Source organism: Manacus candei, unplaced genomic scaffold, assembly GCF_025592945.1.
Source record: "Manacus candei isolate 608988 ecotype Guabito, Panama unplaced genomic scaffold, ASM2559294v1 h1tg000086l, whole genome shotgun sequence".
Lineage (NCBI taxonomy): Eukaryota > Metazoa > Chordata > Aves > Passeriformes > Pipridae > Manacus > Manacus candei.
Genome location: NW_026138134.1, coordinates 6,363,654 through 6,381,358, shown reverse-complemented (window position 1 = coordinate 6,381,358; position 17,705 = coordinate 6,363,654). Strand labels below are relative to the sequence as shown.

Genomic DNA, 17,705 nt, shown 5'->3' with positions numbered 1-17,705 from the left:
TGTAACTCTGGGAGCCTCAAAACACAAGGGCTGCCAGTCTCTCTCAGAGCCACTGGGCCAAGGAACCTGGACAAATGTCATTTCTAGCTCCTGTTATCACCAGGGCTCGTTGAGCCACGGAGCAGTGCCCAGCTGAGCTGCAGAGCACAGCTTTTGAAAAGCACCAAGAGGAGAGATGCAGTTGGGTCTGTTCTGTGAAAATGCTTCTCCCTCAGTCCCCAGCTAACCACACCTTCCATCAGAGCTGGCCCTGAGCAGGGAATTGCTGGGGAGAAAGGGAGCTCAGCACTGTCTGCCTGCAGGCACTGCAGTGGCAGCTCCTGGATTCCAGCTGGACACAGGCAGTGGCACAGAAAAGAAACATCTCAACTTCCTGGTAAATCTGGAAGGGGTGGGAGGGAAAGGAAAAAGAAAAGGAGTGTGAAAGACAAATGAATCAATGGACACCTGTTATCAAACTTTCACTTTTTAGGTAAACAGGCTTCCCTCACACGTGTGTTTGTCTTCTTACAGCAAATACTCAGTGGACAGGCCCATTTCTTGGGGAGATAAATTCCAAAGCAAGAGTCCCCAGCTCCTTGGGGTGCTTCTCCCAGGCCTGCATTGGCTGGATGAACTGTGAAAGGTAACACAGACTTTATAGGAAACACCCACTCAGTTTTCCACCTGAATGTCTCTTGCTCAGTGTCCTCCACCTCCCTCATCCTGCAAATTGAACCTCTTGGCCAGTACCTACTAAATAAGACAGAAGTTTCTAGAGATTCTGGAAAACCAGGAGACTGGGGAGAAGAAACATTCATGTTAGTAGCTCATCTGAAAAATAATCCACTTTTTCAAGTGCAAGTCAAACCAGATTCCTCAGTGGAGAGAGCTGCAAGAAAAACTTCATTACTGCCACTGGTACAGAACTACTTATTGGAGCAACCTCAGAGGATTAATTCCAAGGAGATACATATTCCTTAACCTATTAACACGACTATAGACATCTCCCATATGCCACTGATCACATCAAGGCAAAAACTCACTACAGCCAGTGAAGAAACTCTTCAGCTTCATTAGGCTTCAATTCCTGACTTCATGGTGCCACCCAGCAACTCTCATTTTCTAATTGCTCTTGGTTTCATTCACTGAAGCCCCGAGGTCAGGGCAGGGTAAAACACAAGATCATTCAGCAGCAGCAGCAGTAATTAAATGATGCAAAGTTATAAGAGCATCAGCCCTGTGCCAGTGCTCTTTTTGTGCTGCTGAATATCACATCTTGCTGTGCTGCAGGACAGCCCAGCATACAAATGTGGCTGCTCTTTGCTCAGACTGTACACAAACAACAGGGACAGGGCAGAGCTGCCTCTGGCCAGGAGAAAAAGCTGAACTTCAGGGAAAATGGAAACTTGTGTCCTTACAAACCCCACTCCCTCCTCCTCCACACACAGCCCCCTGACCCCGGACCAAAATCAAGGGTGGAAAATGTTTAGCACAAATCAGCCCTCGGTCTCTTTTCTGGGTAAAGATTCTTTTTAGGGAACAAAATGTTCTGCAAAACATTAACCCACTGTCTTCCCTCCAGGGGAAGCCACACATGAACAGAGCCTCTGCCTCCTAAGGAATAAAGGATTATTACAGGCTCTGCCCTTCGCCCTCTCCTCCCCATCCTCCAGGTGTGATGAGAATTAAAAAGTCTCCTCAGCAATTCAGAACCCCCAGCACTCCAGTGCATCAGGAACTGGGGCTTAGCACTTTGGGCAAATAAAATATCCTGCAAGAAGGAACTCATTGGCTGTGGCCACTGGCAGATAAAGGATATGGGTTAGACCACAGAATGTGCCAGTCATAAATGTAGCAATAATTATGAGGGGTTTAATTCCTTTTACTGGCCATACCATCCATCCCAACCCCCAGAACAATCACACACATCATGCTTTTAGTATTTTCCATTTGGAAGCAACGACCCATTTCTGACCCACTGCAGGTCCCCAGCCTGGAGATCACATTCCCAGAAACACAGACATTTGGTTATTGCAAACCAAAAGAGAGGCATTTGGCCTTGCAGGAATGATTAGCTGCTCAAAACACACGGATGCACCAGGAAAACCTGCCTCTTCCTTAAGGGGTTTTTTATTTCTCTCACTATTTTGTTGCAGGTATTTGCTTGGCCTTTCTATGGACATGTGACTGACTGTAAATCTCCTCCAGGCAGGGATTAAAGTTACCCATGTGACACAGCCACTCAGTCCCAGGCAGGGGTGGCCCTGGAGTCTGAACAGGCCAAAGCAGACACTTCAAAATGGTTATTTTGGGTACCAATCAACTCATGCTACTTTTTCAGCTGGTTTTCCTTGGACTACCCAGATCCAGCCTCAGCAGGAATGGCTGCTAAGGCAGCAAGGGATGGGCAAGAACTGAGGGAATCTGAACCAGGCCCATCTCAGGTAGGATTTCTTGGGAAGTTTACACCTCTTTTAAGGCAAGCAGGGCACTGGTGGTAAGATGGGGCAAAGCTCCCTCTCTCCTGTAAGACATTCTACCTCCTCATTTGCACCTCTTTCAGCATCCAACACCCATACTTTTAATATCAACTCTACCTCCCTGGATTCAAAGAGAACAGAGCAAGGCAGGGCAGCAAGAACACCCTTTAGTCCACCTCCCTTTTTGCAAAGGCAGCTTTAACACCAAAATCACTGATGGGGAACACGAAAGGCAAATGCTCCTTTTGGAAATGATAATTTCTATTTCTTTTCCCCACCTCCACCCCCCTCTGCGTCCCTTCTAAACCTTCCACTTCCATTATTTAGCACATGCTTGGAGGGCTGACAGGAGGAGGAGGCAGAGTGGCCCCATGCTGGGATCTCCCCATGCTCACACCACACACTGCTGGTTACCAGGCACCAGGATGAGGCAATACAGCACTTTAGTGCCCTCTCCCAAGGGCTGCAGCACCACAAGCAGCACTCCAGAGCACGGGCAGCACTGCCCAGCACTGCCCAGCTACTCACTCGGTGCCTCTGGGCTTTGGGATTCAGCAGCAGGAGTTGTTGCTATGGAAACGTGGAGGATGGACAGGACACGTCAAGGGGAAACCCGTGGAAATCAAGGGGAAGGGGCAGGGGGGACAGAAAGGAGAGAGAGGAGCTTTAGTGAGAGTGAGAATGACCTGAATCCCCATGGCAGGGCTGTGCTACCTCAAGAGGCTGCAAAAATCGTGCCCTGTTGCTGCTTTCCAGCCCCCCCTCCACAGGGAAAGGACTTCCCTGTTCCTTCCCACCTCCATGCACTGCATCCAGGGAACATGCAGAGAGCAGGAAAAGGGACTAACAGCCCTGAAAGTGGGAGCACCTCGGGAAATGAGTGAGTTCTGGGAGAAGCTGCCAGCCTGCACTGCCCAGGCTGCACCAGGAAATACAGGGATTGCCAGGACAGAAGGACAAGGAATGTCCTTGCTCCCAAAAGCCCTGGGAAGAACACAGGAGGAGAGACACGAGCTGTGGGAGGGATTTCTCAACTATTGCACAGAAAATCTTCTGGTTTTAAAGAATTATCACTGCCCTGCCTCCAAGACCCCAAGAACCATCAGTGACAGAGAGGGGTAAATCAGGCACCTTGAGGGGCTGGGGAGCAGCCCCATGGAGAGAGAGCTGGGGGGAAAAATAAGAGCAGGAAAAAAACCCCAGGGATGTTAGGAAAACCCCCAGGGATGTTAGGAAAACCCCCAGGGATGTTAGGCAGACTGCAGCACACCCAGTGAGAAGATCATGCAGAGCACAGTGGACCAAAGGCAGCCCTTTGTAATGTACTCACTCTCTGCTAAACGGGAGGTGGGTGCAGCAGGACTCGCTGGGGAAAGAGAAAGGCAGGTGAGGAGGGGAGGGGATTCCTGGTAAAAACTGCCCAAAGGGAGAATGGGAAGGGATTTGGAATCTGGGGGTTATTCTGGGGTTGGTTTGTTGGGCTGGGGGTTTGTACATGGAGATGTTTGGGTGTCAAACCCAGTGCTCCCAGGGATCCCAGCAGGGGCTGTGCCTGGAGGAGCAGAACAGAATTTGCAAATGAAAAATACAGTTCAGCCCACAAAGAAGGGAGAAGAGCTGGGACTTACCCTACAGGGGAGCAGAGCTGGGGGCTATGGATTGACTGGCAGCCTGCTGCCACATTAAAAACCACCAAAAGACTCCCCAACAACTGTGCTTTAATGCTCCTCAAAGCCACACACCTGTCCCCAGGTGATGGACATGAGGCTTGGCAGGCAGATCTGACAGTATGGCTGAAACAAAGCTTTTAATGGTCTTTTTCCTCGCTTCTTAATTGGATTTTTTCCCTTCTCCTGCAGTCCTGATGTGCACACCCCAGCCCTGATCTCCCCTGGCTCTCACTGCTATGTTGGACTCTCCCCAGACCCTGGGAGCTGTAACACTCTCTATGATTACCTTCAGAGAAGGGATATAATTACTTCTGCTGCAATTAACAGGCTCCACACAATTGCAGGCCCCAGACTGCACATATGTTGTGGAAATGTCTCCCAGGTGACTCTCTAACTGCTGCAATTTGCAATTGTCTGTCCATCTGTCCCTTCATTCATCCACCCTGACTACCAACCCAGCCATCCTCTCACTGCTCCACTGGGTCCAAGCTTTTGTATAAAACAGGCTTGAAGGAAAAACAGCACAGGCATGATTTAAACACGGGAATTTGGGGTAAAAATAAAAATGATTTCCTGGATTTTTTACTTTGGCTTCAGAAATCTCTGAGGATGTGACAGCAGCTTCCCCAACCTTGTCCATGGGATCTTGGGAATAACAGCAAGGACACATTAATAAAGAGAATAATGCTCTCTGAGATGAAGAGGTTTCTTTTGGCTCCATTGATTAGCTGTGATTGGAACAGCACAAAGCTGTGGAGCACCCACAGTTTCACTGACAATTAAACACTTCCATCACATTTCTGACTCACTTTCCATTGGGAAGGGGGAAACATGCTTTTTGTTTTTCATTTAGTATGGGGTTTATTTAAGTACACAATCTACACAAGTGCTGGAAGACTGTCCAAAGGCTACTAATGGTAAAAATTACTGGTGAGAAGAGGCAAAAAATGTGAATTTTTTCGCTTCAAGTTTTTGCTTTCAAAATTGTGAAGATATTAAAAATTTAGAAGTTTTTGGTTGGCTCTTAATTGGTCTAAACCAGACTTAAAGTTTACCTAAAACTTCTTCCTCTTCGGTTTCCCTGGATTATCTATATTTTATTAAAATTTAACGATTTTAACGGATTCATAAATATGAAGCCTTCCACTACTCCAGTCTGTAGTCAATACACTATCTATTATTATTATTAGACAATCACTATGTTAAATATTTCAGTTGCATGCTTTACACTAAAGACAAATATGTTAAGCCCTAATTCTGTTCTAAAAAAGAGCAGCATCACCCAGAGCAGGGTGACTATTCTAGAGTCAGTCTTGTTAGGAAATGGACACTACCAGTTACTCCATTTCTAAAGACCCTGAGAGGAAAAAGGCACTAAATTAAAAGCTAATGTCCTGTATGTTAGAGGAACAAAAAAAAAAAAAAAGAGAGTGAAAGAAATGCAGAGAGCACTTACGTGGGTGAGGGATGCCTGCAGTTTATCCAGGGATGGAACACAGACCAAAAAAATAAAAAGACAGAGATAGACACACAAAAAAAAATGTAGAAGATGTGAGAAGAGGAGACAGAGAACAGGGAGCTGGAAAATCAAAATCCCACAGGTGTCCTGCCCCACACTGCTCTGCCCAGCAGCTCTGGGGAGGCACAAGTTGGCAGACAAAAACCAAGACCATGCACAGCCCAGGGGCCTCCAAACATGCACCTGATGGGCTGGGAACTGCTCTGAGTTCAGAGTGGCTTCAGAAGAGTTGCAGAACGGGACAGAGGTCTGGGTGTGATGGTGGGAAGAAGAACAGGCTGAAGATCAGGATGCAGGGCAATGGGAAAGAAGAACCACAGAACCACCACCTCTCCCCTGCCTGCTTTTGTCACATCTCCCCAGCCCACTCTGCTCCTTTTCTTTCTCTCCTTCCCATCTTGAATAACTCTGATTTTGAATTCCTGCCACCTTCACTCTTGGCTGGAACAGGAGGGACAGTGCTGGGCCACAGTCTGTGCCTGGACTGGAAGATGGCCCAGTACAGCACAGCAGAGGCTGTGGAATCCCCTCGTGGTGGGCACCTTAAAGCAGGGATGTGCAGAAAAGAGAACCCCCCTCCCTCCCCAGCTCATGGCCTCGATGTGCTGAACATCTTCACTTCTGATCTGCAAAGGAAACCTGCCCTGTGCCAGTGCCACCAAATTCTCCAGGACCAACACCCTCCCTAACTGCCTTTCCTTATTGAAATCCCCCCTTACATAGTCCCTCCTCTTTGGCAACCCCAAGTCCATTGTGGCAGCCCAGGGCACCAACCAGTGCAGGTAAAACAGCTCCTCTGCCTCCTCCCTCCCAGGGTGATGTGTAATGAGGCACCAAAGCCACCCCGAGAACACGGGGTGCAGCCAGGCCTGCGAGACAAGGAGGTGTCATTCCATGCATGGCAGAGATTCCCTGGAAGGACTGAAGGCGAGGTGAGCAGAGGGGCAGGGCAGGGCTGGCTTTCACTTACGGACTGGCTGTGTCTTGAACTCGGAGGGCAGGCTGAGCTCCCCCACGCCCTTGCCGTTGACAGCAGACAGCCTCACCGAGTAGGTGGTCTCAGGCTTCAGGCCAGTGATGGTGATGGTGCCCTCCACGTTGGCTGGGGCAGAAACAAGGCAAGGAAAGCAAAGAAAAGCTCAGGGGTCGTGGTGATAACAAGAAAGAAATAAGCTCTATTTTTCCTACACAGACACGAGGGAGGAGAAATAAACATGACTCTGTGTGATCCCATCACTCCAGAGGGGACCTAACAGAAGAATTTCAGTTCCAGGCATGATTGGTGGAGGAAGATTCAGCTCTGGAATAGAAGTTTCCTTTTCATAGTCACAACATCACAGAATATTCTGTGTTGGAAGGGACCCACAAGGATCATAGAGTCCAACTCCAAAGTGAATGGCCCATACAGGGATTGAAGCCACAACCTTGGCATTATTAGCACCAGCCTCTAACCAACTGAGATAATCTCTAGTCCTCCCAAATCAAAATGAGTTTGGTTTATTTGACTTACAGATCCATCTGAAGCAGTGTGCAGTGCTATGGATTTAACAAGATGGGGTGTAATGGGAGGCAGCTTTGCTGCTGGAATAGGAGGGTTTATTTTCCAAGAACTGAGGGGCTTGAAAAGCCTTCTCTGGGAAGCACACAGACACTTAGCAAGTGAACACTCATCTGATTCCAAGCACAGGGCTCCTCATCTCATTCAGGGAGGATGGTGTGAACAAGGAAGGGCTGCAGAGATGAGCACAGTGCTGCCCACCAGTGCCTTGTCACACAGGTACAGCCCTCAGCATGCTCATCTCCCAGGGAAAACACAACCTGTCACTGCACAGCAAACGTTTAAGAACTTTCTTTGGGCGTAATAACTACAGGAGGTGGAAGTGCAGAGCTGTGGAACCCTCCTCTGTGGCTGTTCCCTAAAGGACAGTCGGGCTGGGGAGGTTCAGGTGGGGGAGGTACCACCTGGTTGTGTTGTCCTACCTTCTTTTGCATCATACAACCTGGAATGCCACTCTCCCTCGCCCAGGGCCCTCCACTCTGCCTTGTACTTGAGGATGGGAACCCCACCAGTGGCTTCAGGCTCATCAAACTCCACCTGGGCAGTGCTGGAATAGGGCTCCACTCTGTCGATGGACGGGGAGGACGGAGTGTCTGCGGGAGGAGGGAAGAGAACAGAGACACAGGAGGGGTCAGGGAAAAGAAAGCAGCAAACTGGGGACATCAATGACACCCTTGGCGTGGCTTCACAAAGGAGAGGAGGAGGTTGGGCCTGAGGCTCCCTCTGGAGCAGCTTTTAAGAAGGTTAATTAGTGCAGAGACCTTCATCTTGTCTCCTCTCTGTGAGGCTGGAGACTCACAGTCCCTTCTCTAATTGAGGACAACCAGAGCAGTGTAGCAAATACACCCTGGATGCTCTTCTGTCCCTACAGTCCTTCCATGGGGCACTGCAATACAGAGCTTGATCTCAGAGACCCTCCCAGGGTGTGCTGCAGTCAGACACAGCCCCTTGGGCCGGGTCAGCTCTGGGGTTTGTATCGTGCACTCCCTGTACCACCAGGGGTATTTTGCTGATTTGGGGAAGCCCCTGTGCACACACATGCAATGTCTGTCAGAAATCACAGATCACAGCTCTGTCAAGGTGTGCTGGAAGCACAGCAAAGAACGAGACCCTCCAGAAACAAGGAAACAGAGACACTGAGCATCTACAGCACAGAGTCTGGAACAGCCTCTCTGACAGCAGAAGCTGGCTCTCCTGCTGAACACAAACTACAACAGAAGGGCCACTCTGTCACCTCAGTTCAATGCCCCCCACACTTCATTCCCTGCTCTCCTCCTGGGATGCTCACCTGCCTGCACCAGGATGAACTCGGAGGACTCCTGGCCGATGCGGTTCACGGCAGTGCAGTTGTAGTTCCCAAAGTCGTTCTCCGAGTCTGGGGTCACCTGTGGGAGGAATGAAGGCTCATGCTTGGATCAGAACCCCTTGTCACTCTGCCAAAGCACTCCTTTAACTGGAGGGACCCTACAGCAAAGTCCAGGTGTTGGCAGTCCCAGGGCTGTCCACGGGGGAGAACTGCAGTGAGCAAAAACCAAAGGCAGGGAGGGGGTTGTGTCCTGTATTACCTGATTTTCTCAGCAGGGATGTGCCAGAAACATCACACAACTCCACTGCTACCAACAGGGTGCCCTTGCAAAAGACTTAACCCCTTCAGCATCAGGAACATCAATTATTTGAGCCTCCCTGGCTGCACATGCCTCCTTCCCCCCTGGTTTTTCCTCACCTCCAGGTAACTTGCTGAGGGAGTGTTGTAGATCTTGATGTTGCTGTAGTTGGAGCTGGGGAGCAGCTGCCCGTCCCGGAACCAGGAGATGACAGCACTGGGGTAGGCAAACACCTCACAGGTGATGTTCACTTGGTTTCCCTCCCAGGTGTACACAGCCACGGGGCCCTGGAGCTTGGGGGCATCTGCAAGACAGACGTTTGTGAAGGCAATTGGAGCCAATCCCCTAAAGCAGCCCAGGCAGCCTCACTCTAAGGATCCCTTGGCTGGGGTCCACTTCAGTGTGGGAAAGGGAATCTACTACAGGAGATGGGAACTGTCCTCTCCGAGTGTCTTTTGCTGAAGGAGGAGACCTGCTCCATCCCAAAGCTGCTCCTGTGCAGAGTGGGAGGAGCAGACAGCACGATGCAACTAGGAAATGGTAATGGAGAGAGATCAGATCCAGCTACAACTCCAACTCTGACTGCTGCATTGAAGAGGAGAGACACTGCTGCCCTGAACGTGGAAAGGATATTTCCTTCTTCCCTTCTGGACTTTTATTAGAGGGAAAAGACATTTGACCCAATGTAAATACTGCTTTATCATAGGAGAAATAATTAGGATTGTGTATATAATGTGCTATAATATTTATTTGTGTGATTATTGTAATATAATTCCCTTCCCCCCCATATTAAATCTTGTGTTGTGCCTGGAAAAACCCCTCTCACACTGAAGTGAGTTGTGGGAGGGGGGCTTGGACTCGGAAATTGGATTTTTAGGAGTCTCAAACCACGACAGAAATTACGTCAGGAAGTTTTTCTAGGGAAGAACTCAGCTGCACCCAACAAAAGGGACTGCAGCAGATCCATGGCCCATACCCTTCCCAAGGTGCACAGAGCAGCCCAGCTGCAGACAGGCACAGCAAACACCCTCAGGCAGGCACCCAGCAATGTCTCCAGCTAAATGTGTTGAGGCTGAGCTGCCTCCCACACCCTCAAACTCAACATCGGGCACGTCCCGAGCCGGAGGCACCTCGGTGTCACCCCGGGGAAAGGGAGCCCAAACACTGCCCCTGCCAGCCCCCTCCCCAGCCCAGGCTCTGCTCCTTACACTGCACTTCCAGGTACATGGCCTGGGAGTCCTGGCCGATGGTGTTGCTGGCAGTGCACACGTACTCCCCCGCGTCCGTGTACTGGATCTCCTTCAGCGTCAGCGACGACACCCGCGCGTGGCTGCGCACGATGATCCGCCCGTCCAGGGTCTGCAGGGAGGGAGAGCCCGTCAGAGGCTGAGCCTACAGGGGCTGCACACTACAGGGGTGCCAACAAGGGCAGCTCTAGCTCACGCCAACCCTGCGGGGCTCAGGGCTTGGGACGGGGCACCCGAGGCCGGAGGGCGCAGGGAGGCACTTCCAAAACAGCGGGGAGGTTCCTGGTCACACCGGGCTGACTGCAGTGACTCAGAGCACTCAGGAGGAGGGGGAAAAAGGAGATGAAGGACCAGAGTATCAGATGCTACTATGAAGATCTGAGGGCGACCAAAGGCAGGCTTCTCCCCAGAATGAGAACTGCAAAGATCCAGCTCTGGTTGGAAGTTTTTGTCGGCATGGAAGGAAATAAAGGAAACCTCCCCAATGGCTACTGTGCTTCCCCTCAGAGAATTCAGCCCTTCCTGCTCTCTCACCAACACTGGATTTATTCCAGTGTCCTTGCAATGGCATTAATAAGAACAGATCCAGAATTCAGAGTAGAGTCATGCAAAAAGAAAGCTCAGAACTTCCACCTGAACATGGCATGAGAACAGAGAAAAGTGCAGAGGGGCACAGGAAGAGAGATGAGGGCAAGAAAACTACAAGACCCTTGTAGAGACAGCCCTGCTTCAAGGCCTGGTGGTGCTTCAAGAAAATTCTAGAACAACCTCCCACATGCAAGAAAGTGTGGGGATGTCACTGACAGAGAGACCAGGAATGTAAAATCCAGGCCACCATCTGCTCCAAGGGACTGTACCCACCCATCCCATCCCATCCCACACCAGGTTGGGCTTGTTTCCTCTCCAGTTTGGGACCAAACCCAAGTGCTCTGTTAGTACACTCAAGGCCACTCAAACCCTCTCTCCACCCTCGTGCTCCAGTTTGGAAGCTTTAAAGCACCAACTGTCTCATCCGCTCTCCAAAGTGGCACAAGGGAATAAATCTGGTCCCATCCTGGCTGTGCCTGCTGCTGCAGCCTCCACTCCTCCTGCAATTCATGCTCCAAGAGCATCTGCTTTCTTGGAAGGTACAGGACAAGCACTAAGATTATGATTTAAAAAGCCCTGAGGATTTTAAACAGCCAAGTGCCCTGAGCTGGAGCACAAAGCACAGCTCTGGTGTCTCAGGTGTTCAGAACCCCTGGGCCTGAAGCCTCTTTATGTGCTGAGTTTGTGGTCTCTGACAAAGCTTCTACAAGCAAATGTGATTTGTTCCCTCTGTCAGTTCTAACATCAGCCCACTTGAGCCAGTCCAATCTCACGTGCACAAAACCAGGATCCCTCGATGACACAAAACCAATTATAGGTGGTTTTTTTTTTCCTTTCTTCTACCCTGCACAAAGGTCTCCTGCAATCCCCGACCAGTGCCACAAACTCCATCCTTCTGACTTGTGATTTGACTCCCAAACCCACTTCTGAAACCAAACTATTGCAAAAGGTAATTTTACATCCGAGTGTCACCTGCCTTTTCCCCACTTCCTCAAGGTCTAACACAGACAGAGTGCCAGGGACAACTTCACAAGGAATGCAATTGGTTCTGAAGATGAAGCTCTGTCTCTTAATGCAAAAGGCACAGGAAAAGAAAAAGAAAGATGGGGGAAAATACCCTAAAGAAGAGAAAAACATCTACCCAAGAAAGCACACGACTAGTTCTCTTTATTCCTGTTTCAGCCCATCAGATGCCAACAACTCCTGGCTGCTGGAGGCAGGACAGGGAGAAACTTGTGAGCCAGATACAGACATTTGTAATCCTTTACCTTGTCTCCTTGATTTCAAGGATTTTGGATTACAAAGTGCTTCCTAGAAATGGGAGACCCCCTCAGGGACACAGGCAGGAGCTTCTGCCCCAGCAGAGCAGGGTGTGAGGGGTCTCTGCAGTGCCAACCACTGCAGCTCCTCCTGAGATTCACACGGTGTTTCTCCCCAGACTGTGCCCATCCCTGGGGCACACAGTCACTGTGGGCACAGCCTGCCCAGAGCTCAATGCCCCAGAGCCAAAGGGGAAGAGGAGAGGCAAATAAAATGCTGTTATCCCCCTGCCCTCCACCTTCTGGAGTTTTCAGTCCTTCCACAAACAAGGATCCCTGACTTAATTCCACACAGTCCTACCTCCTCCTCCCCCACTTCCCACCACCACAGAACACCTGGAAATCCTGCCCACAGGTACAAACTGCAGTGAAGGAAGATGAGGGGTCTCTCCTGGCTCTGTGCTTGCCCTGCCCTAACCCAACCCTTCAATATTTGCAGGGCTGCCCTGACTCCCAGTGCAGCACCAGCTGTGGTGGGACTGGGGCTGTGCTGCTGTGACTCCCTCACCTTCCTCACCCTCAGGAAGAGCGAAACACTCCATGCCAAGTGTTCCCTGCACTTCCCCAGCCCAGAATTCCTGCTGCTGGAACCCCCTGCCAGAAGCCCTCAGGCAATTTAAAAGCCATTTTAAGGATATATCCTGCCCGAGCTGCAGTGATAAACCTTCACCAACATTCTCACCAAACCCCACCTGGAGATTTTCAGACACAGAGGCAGCAAGGAATGTAGAGGCAGCAAAGCTTAACAGTGTTAGTGCTCTTATTAATCAAAAGCTGGAGAGAGAGAGAGCCCAGAGCAAACACTGAGGGCAGGGGGAGACAGAGACAACTGTCACAGGAATTAACAGGAGTCCTGAAGATGCAACTACTCAGATTCCAAATTCTTCAATGCAAACTGCTCTGATGCCTTCACTTGCCACGATACATCTATTCCAACAGATTATTCTGGAGGAAGAGGGGGCAGGATCTTCTCAGCCCCACATGGAACACAGGTGGATGGTGTTTAAAATTACAGCTTTACTTTGTTTAGGCCACACCAGTCTCTGTGGTTTAGGATGGCTTAAAAATAGCTAAAGAAAAAATCAGGGTACCCAGAGCTTCCACAAAGTTGATCCTAAAAATACATATATGAGCCCCCCCCCCAGTTCTGATGGTTAATTTTGTTCTCTACCTGACCCTTATTATTTGCTTGGAAACAAACTTTCTGGTCCATTTTGAAGCAAGTGTTACAAATCAGGTGCACATAAAGGTAGGTTATTCTCATTATTATTATTATTACTGTTTTTCCAGTACAGTACTGACTGTGAAATTAAAAGCAATAAACCCCACTTGCACCAACCCCCCCCCCCACTGACCCTTGCAAATCAAAGAGTAATTGAGCAATTTGGAGCATTTTCTGGAGAAATGCACCTCCTGGAAGGTTTATCTGCATTGATTTGGAAATGGAACATGATGCAGTTGTCCTTTAAGAGAAGGTCAAGCTTCAGGAGCACCATGAGCAAATAGGTGAGTTGGCTGGAGCAGAGGAGAATTATCTCAGGGGGAAAATCCTTCCCCAGAACACGTTGGTGCTAATCTTCAATCTCCAAGAGAGGCAGCATGGGGAAAGCAGGATCTGTCAGATTTTACAGCTGCTTTTACTTTTAATTGTCTTTTTTTTTCCTTTAAAGTGGCAGGGTTACTCACTCCCAACACAGCTAGTTTGCTCATCCAAAAATGCAGCACTACAGGCCAAGTAATTTCTAATTCTAGAAGCTGTTTCTCTCATGTGCTGGTATTTAACTTGTTCATATTAATGCTCGTTTAGTTGGCTTGGTTACTGGACTAGAGGTTTGTTAATCTTGTAATGCTTAAAGAGAAACCAAAACCAAAAACCTAAGGAGTTTGCTAAAGGTCTGGTAATCTTATACCTCTTGTTTCTCGGGCCGGGTCCACGAAGCCTGGAGAGAACAGATATAGAACACAACAACAACAACAGAAAAAAAGCAATACAAGTTTATCAAAGGTTGCTTTCAGGTTATCAGTGTTTGCAGCACATTGTGTCCTGTGCACATGCAGGCTCCAGGGTGTACATCTCCTGGGGGGGGGTGGCCATCACACTTCCCATTGCCCACAGAACCTCAGTTTAGGTGGGTGTTCAGAATTCCATCTCCTAGAAACTGGTTGTAAGGTTACCAACCAGGGGGTGCTGGCACCTGAAAGTGCTCCTGTGTTCACACAGCCCGGGACTGTGTCCCCTGGCACCTCTCACCTTCTCCAGCCCCCTGTGCCCAGGTCCTGGGAGGTGCCTCTGCTCACCTGGGCCACTGAAGTGCAGAGACAAGTCCCAGAACTGGTTTTCTCCCCCTGGTTTGTTTGCCACCCACCCACACTGATTCCCACTGCCCCCCAGTAACGTGGCCATGCATCTGGAGCTGCATTTCCATGCATTCTGTGCCAGGAGGAGGAGATCTCGAGCTGCAGAGCACTGGGACAGTGGGGCACCCTGCACGGGGCACAGCAGGACCTGGTGCCTCCAGCTGATCATACCCAGCCCTTCCTGGGCCTGGCACAACCCAACAGCAGTGAAACATGCACAAACCTTACATTAAAGCAGGTATTTCAGGCAGATATTTCCTGTTCAGAGAAAGCCACCACCAGTGTGGACCATAATCACTGTGGTTCAGAAAGACCAAAAGCTGCTGGGTTCCATTTTCCCCCCTTATAATTTATATTTCAAATATCTTCTGGACTCTGTATCCACTGTATCTCGATCCACTTCAGTTCAGGAGCCCAAAATCAGCTGCTAATGTCCCAGCCACGATGGCACCACTGGGTGTGAGGCACAGTGTGGATGTCACAGCGCACACACGAGTGACACGGATGGAGATGGAGGCTCAGGGAATGAGACTAAAAAACACAGCACTGTCTCCACAGGGCTTCTAGTGAACATTGTGAGACTCAAATATTAACAGATGGCACAGACAGCCTCGTCCTACAATGTCTTGGATGAAAGCAAAGCATTTGCTTGTAACTAGAAGCCTGAGGAGAAGCTCCCCAACACCTGCACAGGGCAGGACACTCCCAAAACCTGGTCATTTCTGTGTATATATATCCTGTTGTGCACAAGGTCCTTGAAAGCTGAACAGGCAGCCTAATAACCCAAAATAATCCCTTCTTGCTGTCCCAGTCACTCTACCAGGGACCTGCCTTGCCTGTACCCATCTGAGTCCCCTTCCAGTCCTGTCAGTGTCAGCACAGGGGGATTCTTTTTATCCTCTGGTGTTCAGTACCTGCCAACCTAAAGAAGGAAAAAAGCCTGTTCCCACATCCCCAGAGTTTGCTGTTCCTTTGTCACTCAGGGATGTGGGGAAAGAGGCAGAAGCACATTCTCCATCCTGGAGAGTTCCAGACTAACTGTCCTTCCCCAAGACAGAGAGAGACACAAGCTCTACTCAGCACCATGCAGGGAACAAGGAGGGGGGGGAAACAAATTGTTAAATGAGAATCCTCATCACAAAGGAGTTCCTGGGAACTGCCAATGTAATTCTCTCCCCGGATCATTAAATCCAAAGATAGTCCCATGTACATCTCCTAAGATGCAGAGCACAACACAAATTTAAGACAGGGAGTTGTATTCGAGGTATATTGCCCACTCAGGAGGGAAAAAAAACAACAAAATACAATCAGGAAATTAGGCTTCCATTAAGTTAAATTTGGAATGTTAAGTGTTCTGCATCCCTTTGCTGAGGGTGTTGCAGCAACACTCACCTGCACCATCAGAGTACCTGACTCTCCTCCATGTCACTAAATTTGCCTTTTAGTTATTTTTTTTTAATTACTGCACTGGTCATTTGACCTGGTGTGAGCTGTGCAAGGGAACGAGATCCTGAGCTGCAGACCCCCCTCCTGTCAGCCCTGGCCACAGGATAACAGCCTGTGTGACCCCTCGCCTGCTCCCCTCCCATGCCCACCCACTGAGCTGCACTGCTGGGAAAGAACCCCAGGACTGGCTCCACAACTGCTCCATGGGAGTGTGTGCAGCCAGAGACTGTGTCAGCCAAAAATCTGACAGTCTGCACTGAAACTGTAAAACTTGTTGCACCACTTACAGCACATCGAGACTCATTTCCTAAGCACAGTTAAGTTTTGTGCCAGAGCAGTGAGAGAAGCGTGGCTCTTCAAGGGGCTGGGAAGCACTGAAGGTGAGGAGGGAGCTGAGCAGTTTTCCCCTGGGATCCCTCCCAATTCCTGCTGCCTGCACAGGCACTGAAGGGGAGAGGAGGCAAACCCCTCCAAACCATCCTGCTGCTGCCTTCCCAGGCCTCTGCTCTGCAGAGGGACAGACAGCAATCCCACACTGACAAGGCAAACATTCCTCCTAAGCAGCATGTTCCTACCTTCACAACCAAAGTAAACCCCAGGTAAGCAAATTTTTAATTAATTTCATCATTGTTGTCATTATTTGCTCTGTGCTCTCTGCAGAGCAGGAGCCACAAAGGGTGGTTTTCTTGCTTATTTGGGGTTTTGGGAAGGTTTTTTTCTGAAGTACAGAACATTAATGGGAGTTAAGGCACCTCTAAAAATCTAGACTGAAGTATGATTACAAGAGTAAACAAGATGAAGCAAGACAGAAGCATCCAAGTACCTGAAGAATATTCAGAAGTAGGGCTTCATAATCCTAAAAATAGTATTGTTTGTGCTGCATCAAAGACCATCCATTTCCCTGTGCTGTCCCAGAGACAGCAAGGGCAGAGTAACCTGAATGTATGAATTTGGTTGTACATGGAGTAGAATGGTAATCAGAGCTGTTCTGACCTGAGGATTTCCTGGATATTTGTACCATCCACCTAAACCTCCAGCACAAGAGAGAGAATGGGAAAAGCGTAAGACAAACCAAACCAAAACACACACACACAAAATAAAATGACCCAGCCTAGAAAGTGCATGGAATGTGATCAAAATGTGTTTGCCCTGAAGGTCTGAACACGAGACACATGGCTGCACCTCAAACCTTGGATTTTCCCCCTGCCTGTATAAGAAAGTATCAGAGAATCACCATTTTCTGTACTGTTGCTCAGCCACAGCATCAAGCAGGATATATGAGTCTCAAAAATCAGCAAAAATGAGTTAGCAGTTTTGCCACTGAGATCTGGAGGGTTTAACTGGGCTGGACAGAGGGGGCTCTGCAAACAGGCAGGCTTTAGTTTTTCTATTCTCCTCCCTGACCAAGCTCTTCCCATGGCTGTGACCCCAACTGCAGAGCCAGCAGCTCTGGAGCCCCGGGCTCCTCCCAGGACCCTCCTGGACAGAGACAAGACCACGAATAAATAACCTCCTCCTGTCCAAACAGGTGCCCCAGTCGCACTGCAGGGACAAGCCAACAGCTTCTGAGGGCACTGGAACCCTCTGTGAACATTGCAGGGATTCACAGCAGCCCTCCCACCCCAAAGATGCTGAGGAAGAACTGAAGCTGGAAAACTTTGGCACTCTGATTAATAAGTTACACATGAACAGCGTGGGGGAGAGCTGACATCATGGGGGCAATTAAAAAAAGCTCATTTAGGAGCTCCAGTGCAGGATGGCAGCTGTGGGGACAACTGACAGTGGACACCTCTGTTGCTCCCAGACTTTCACAGTCTGTCCCCTGCTGCCTTCACACTGAGCCAGAACCCCTGGCATGGCCAAGGCAGCTGAGCCCTGAAGCATCCTGTTATTAGAAGATTATTAATAAGCAACAACTCCTCACTCCAGCTTTT

At 49.4% G+C, this 17,705-nt stretch overlaps 1 protein-coding gene across 12 annotated transcripts in view; it reads right to left on the bottom strand.

Moving 5' to 3' along the window:
* Nucleotides 1-17,705, bottom strand: part of NCAM1 (neural cell adhesion molecule 1) — a 90,516-nt gene that overhangs the window by 22,649 nt on the left and 50,162 nt on the right. For 4 of the 12 annotated variants that reach the window (XM_051812151.1, XM_051812155.1, XM_051812156.1 and 1 more), the window contains exons 9-15: nucleotides 13,878-13,907; nucleotides 10,022-10,172; nucleotides 8,933-9,117; nucleotides 8,498-8,594; nucleotides 7,632-7,802; nucleotides 6,622-6,753; nucleotides 5,589-5,603 (exon numbers count right to left, since the gene is read on the bottom strand). In XM_051812151.1, the coding sequence (XP_051668111.1) occupies nucleotides 5,589-5,603; nucleotides 6,622-6,753; nucleotides 7,632-7,802; nucleotides 8,498-8,594; nucleotides 8,933-9,117; nucleotides 10,022-10,172; nucleotides 13,878-13,907 (781 nt within the window). Of the gene's footprint in view, nucleotides 1-2,990; nucleotides 3,033-3,792; nucleotides 3,829-5,588; nucleotides 5,604-6,621; nucleotides 6,754-7,631; nucleotides 7,803-8,497; nucleotides 8,595-8,932; nucleotides 9,118-10,021; nucleotides 10,173-13,877; nucleotides 13,908-17,705 lie in introns of all 12 variants that reach the window. The other 8 variants (XM_051812152.1, XM_051812162.1, XM_051812158.1 and 5 more) reach the window with 4 other exon arrangements.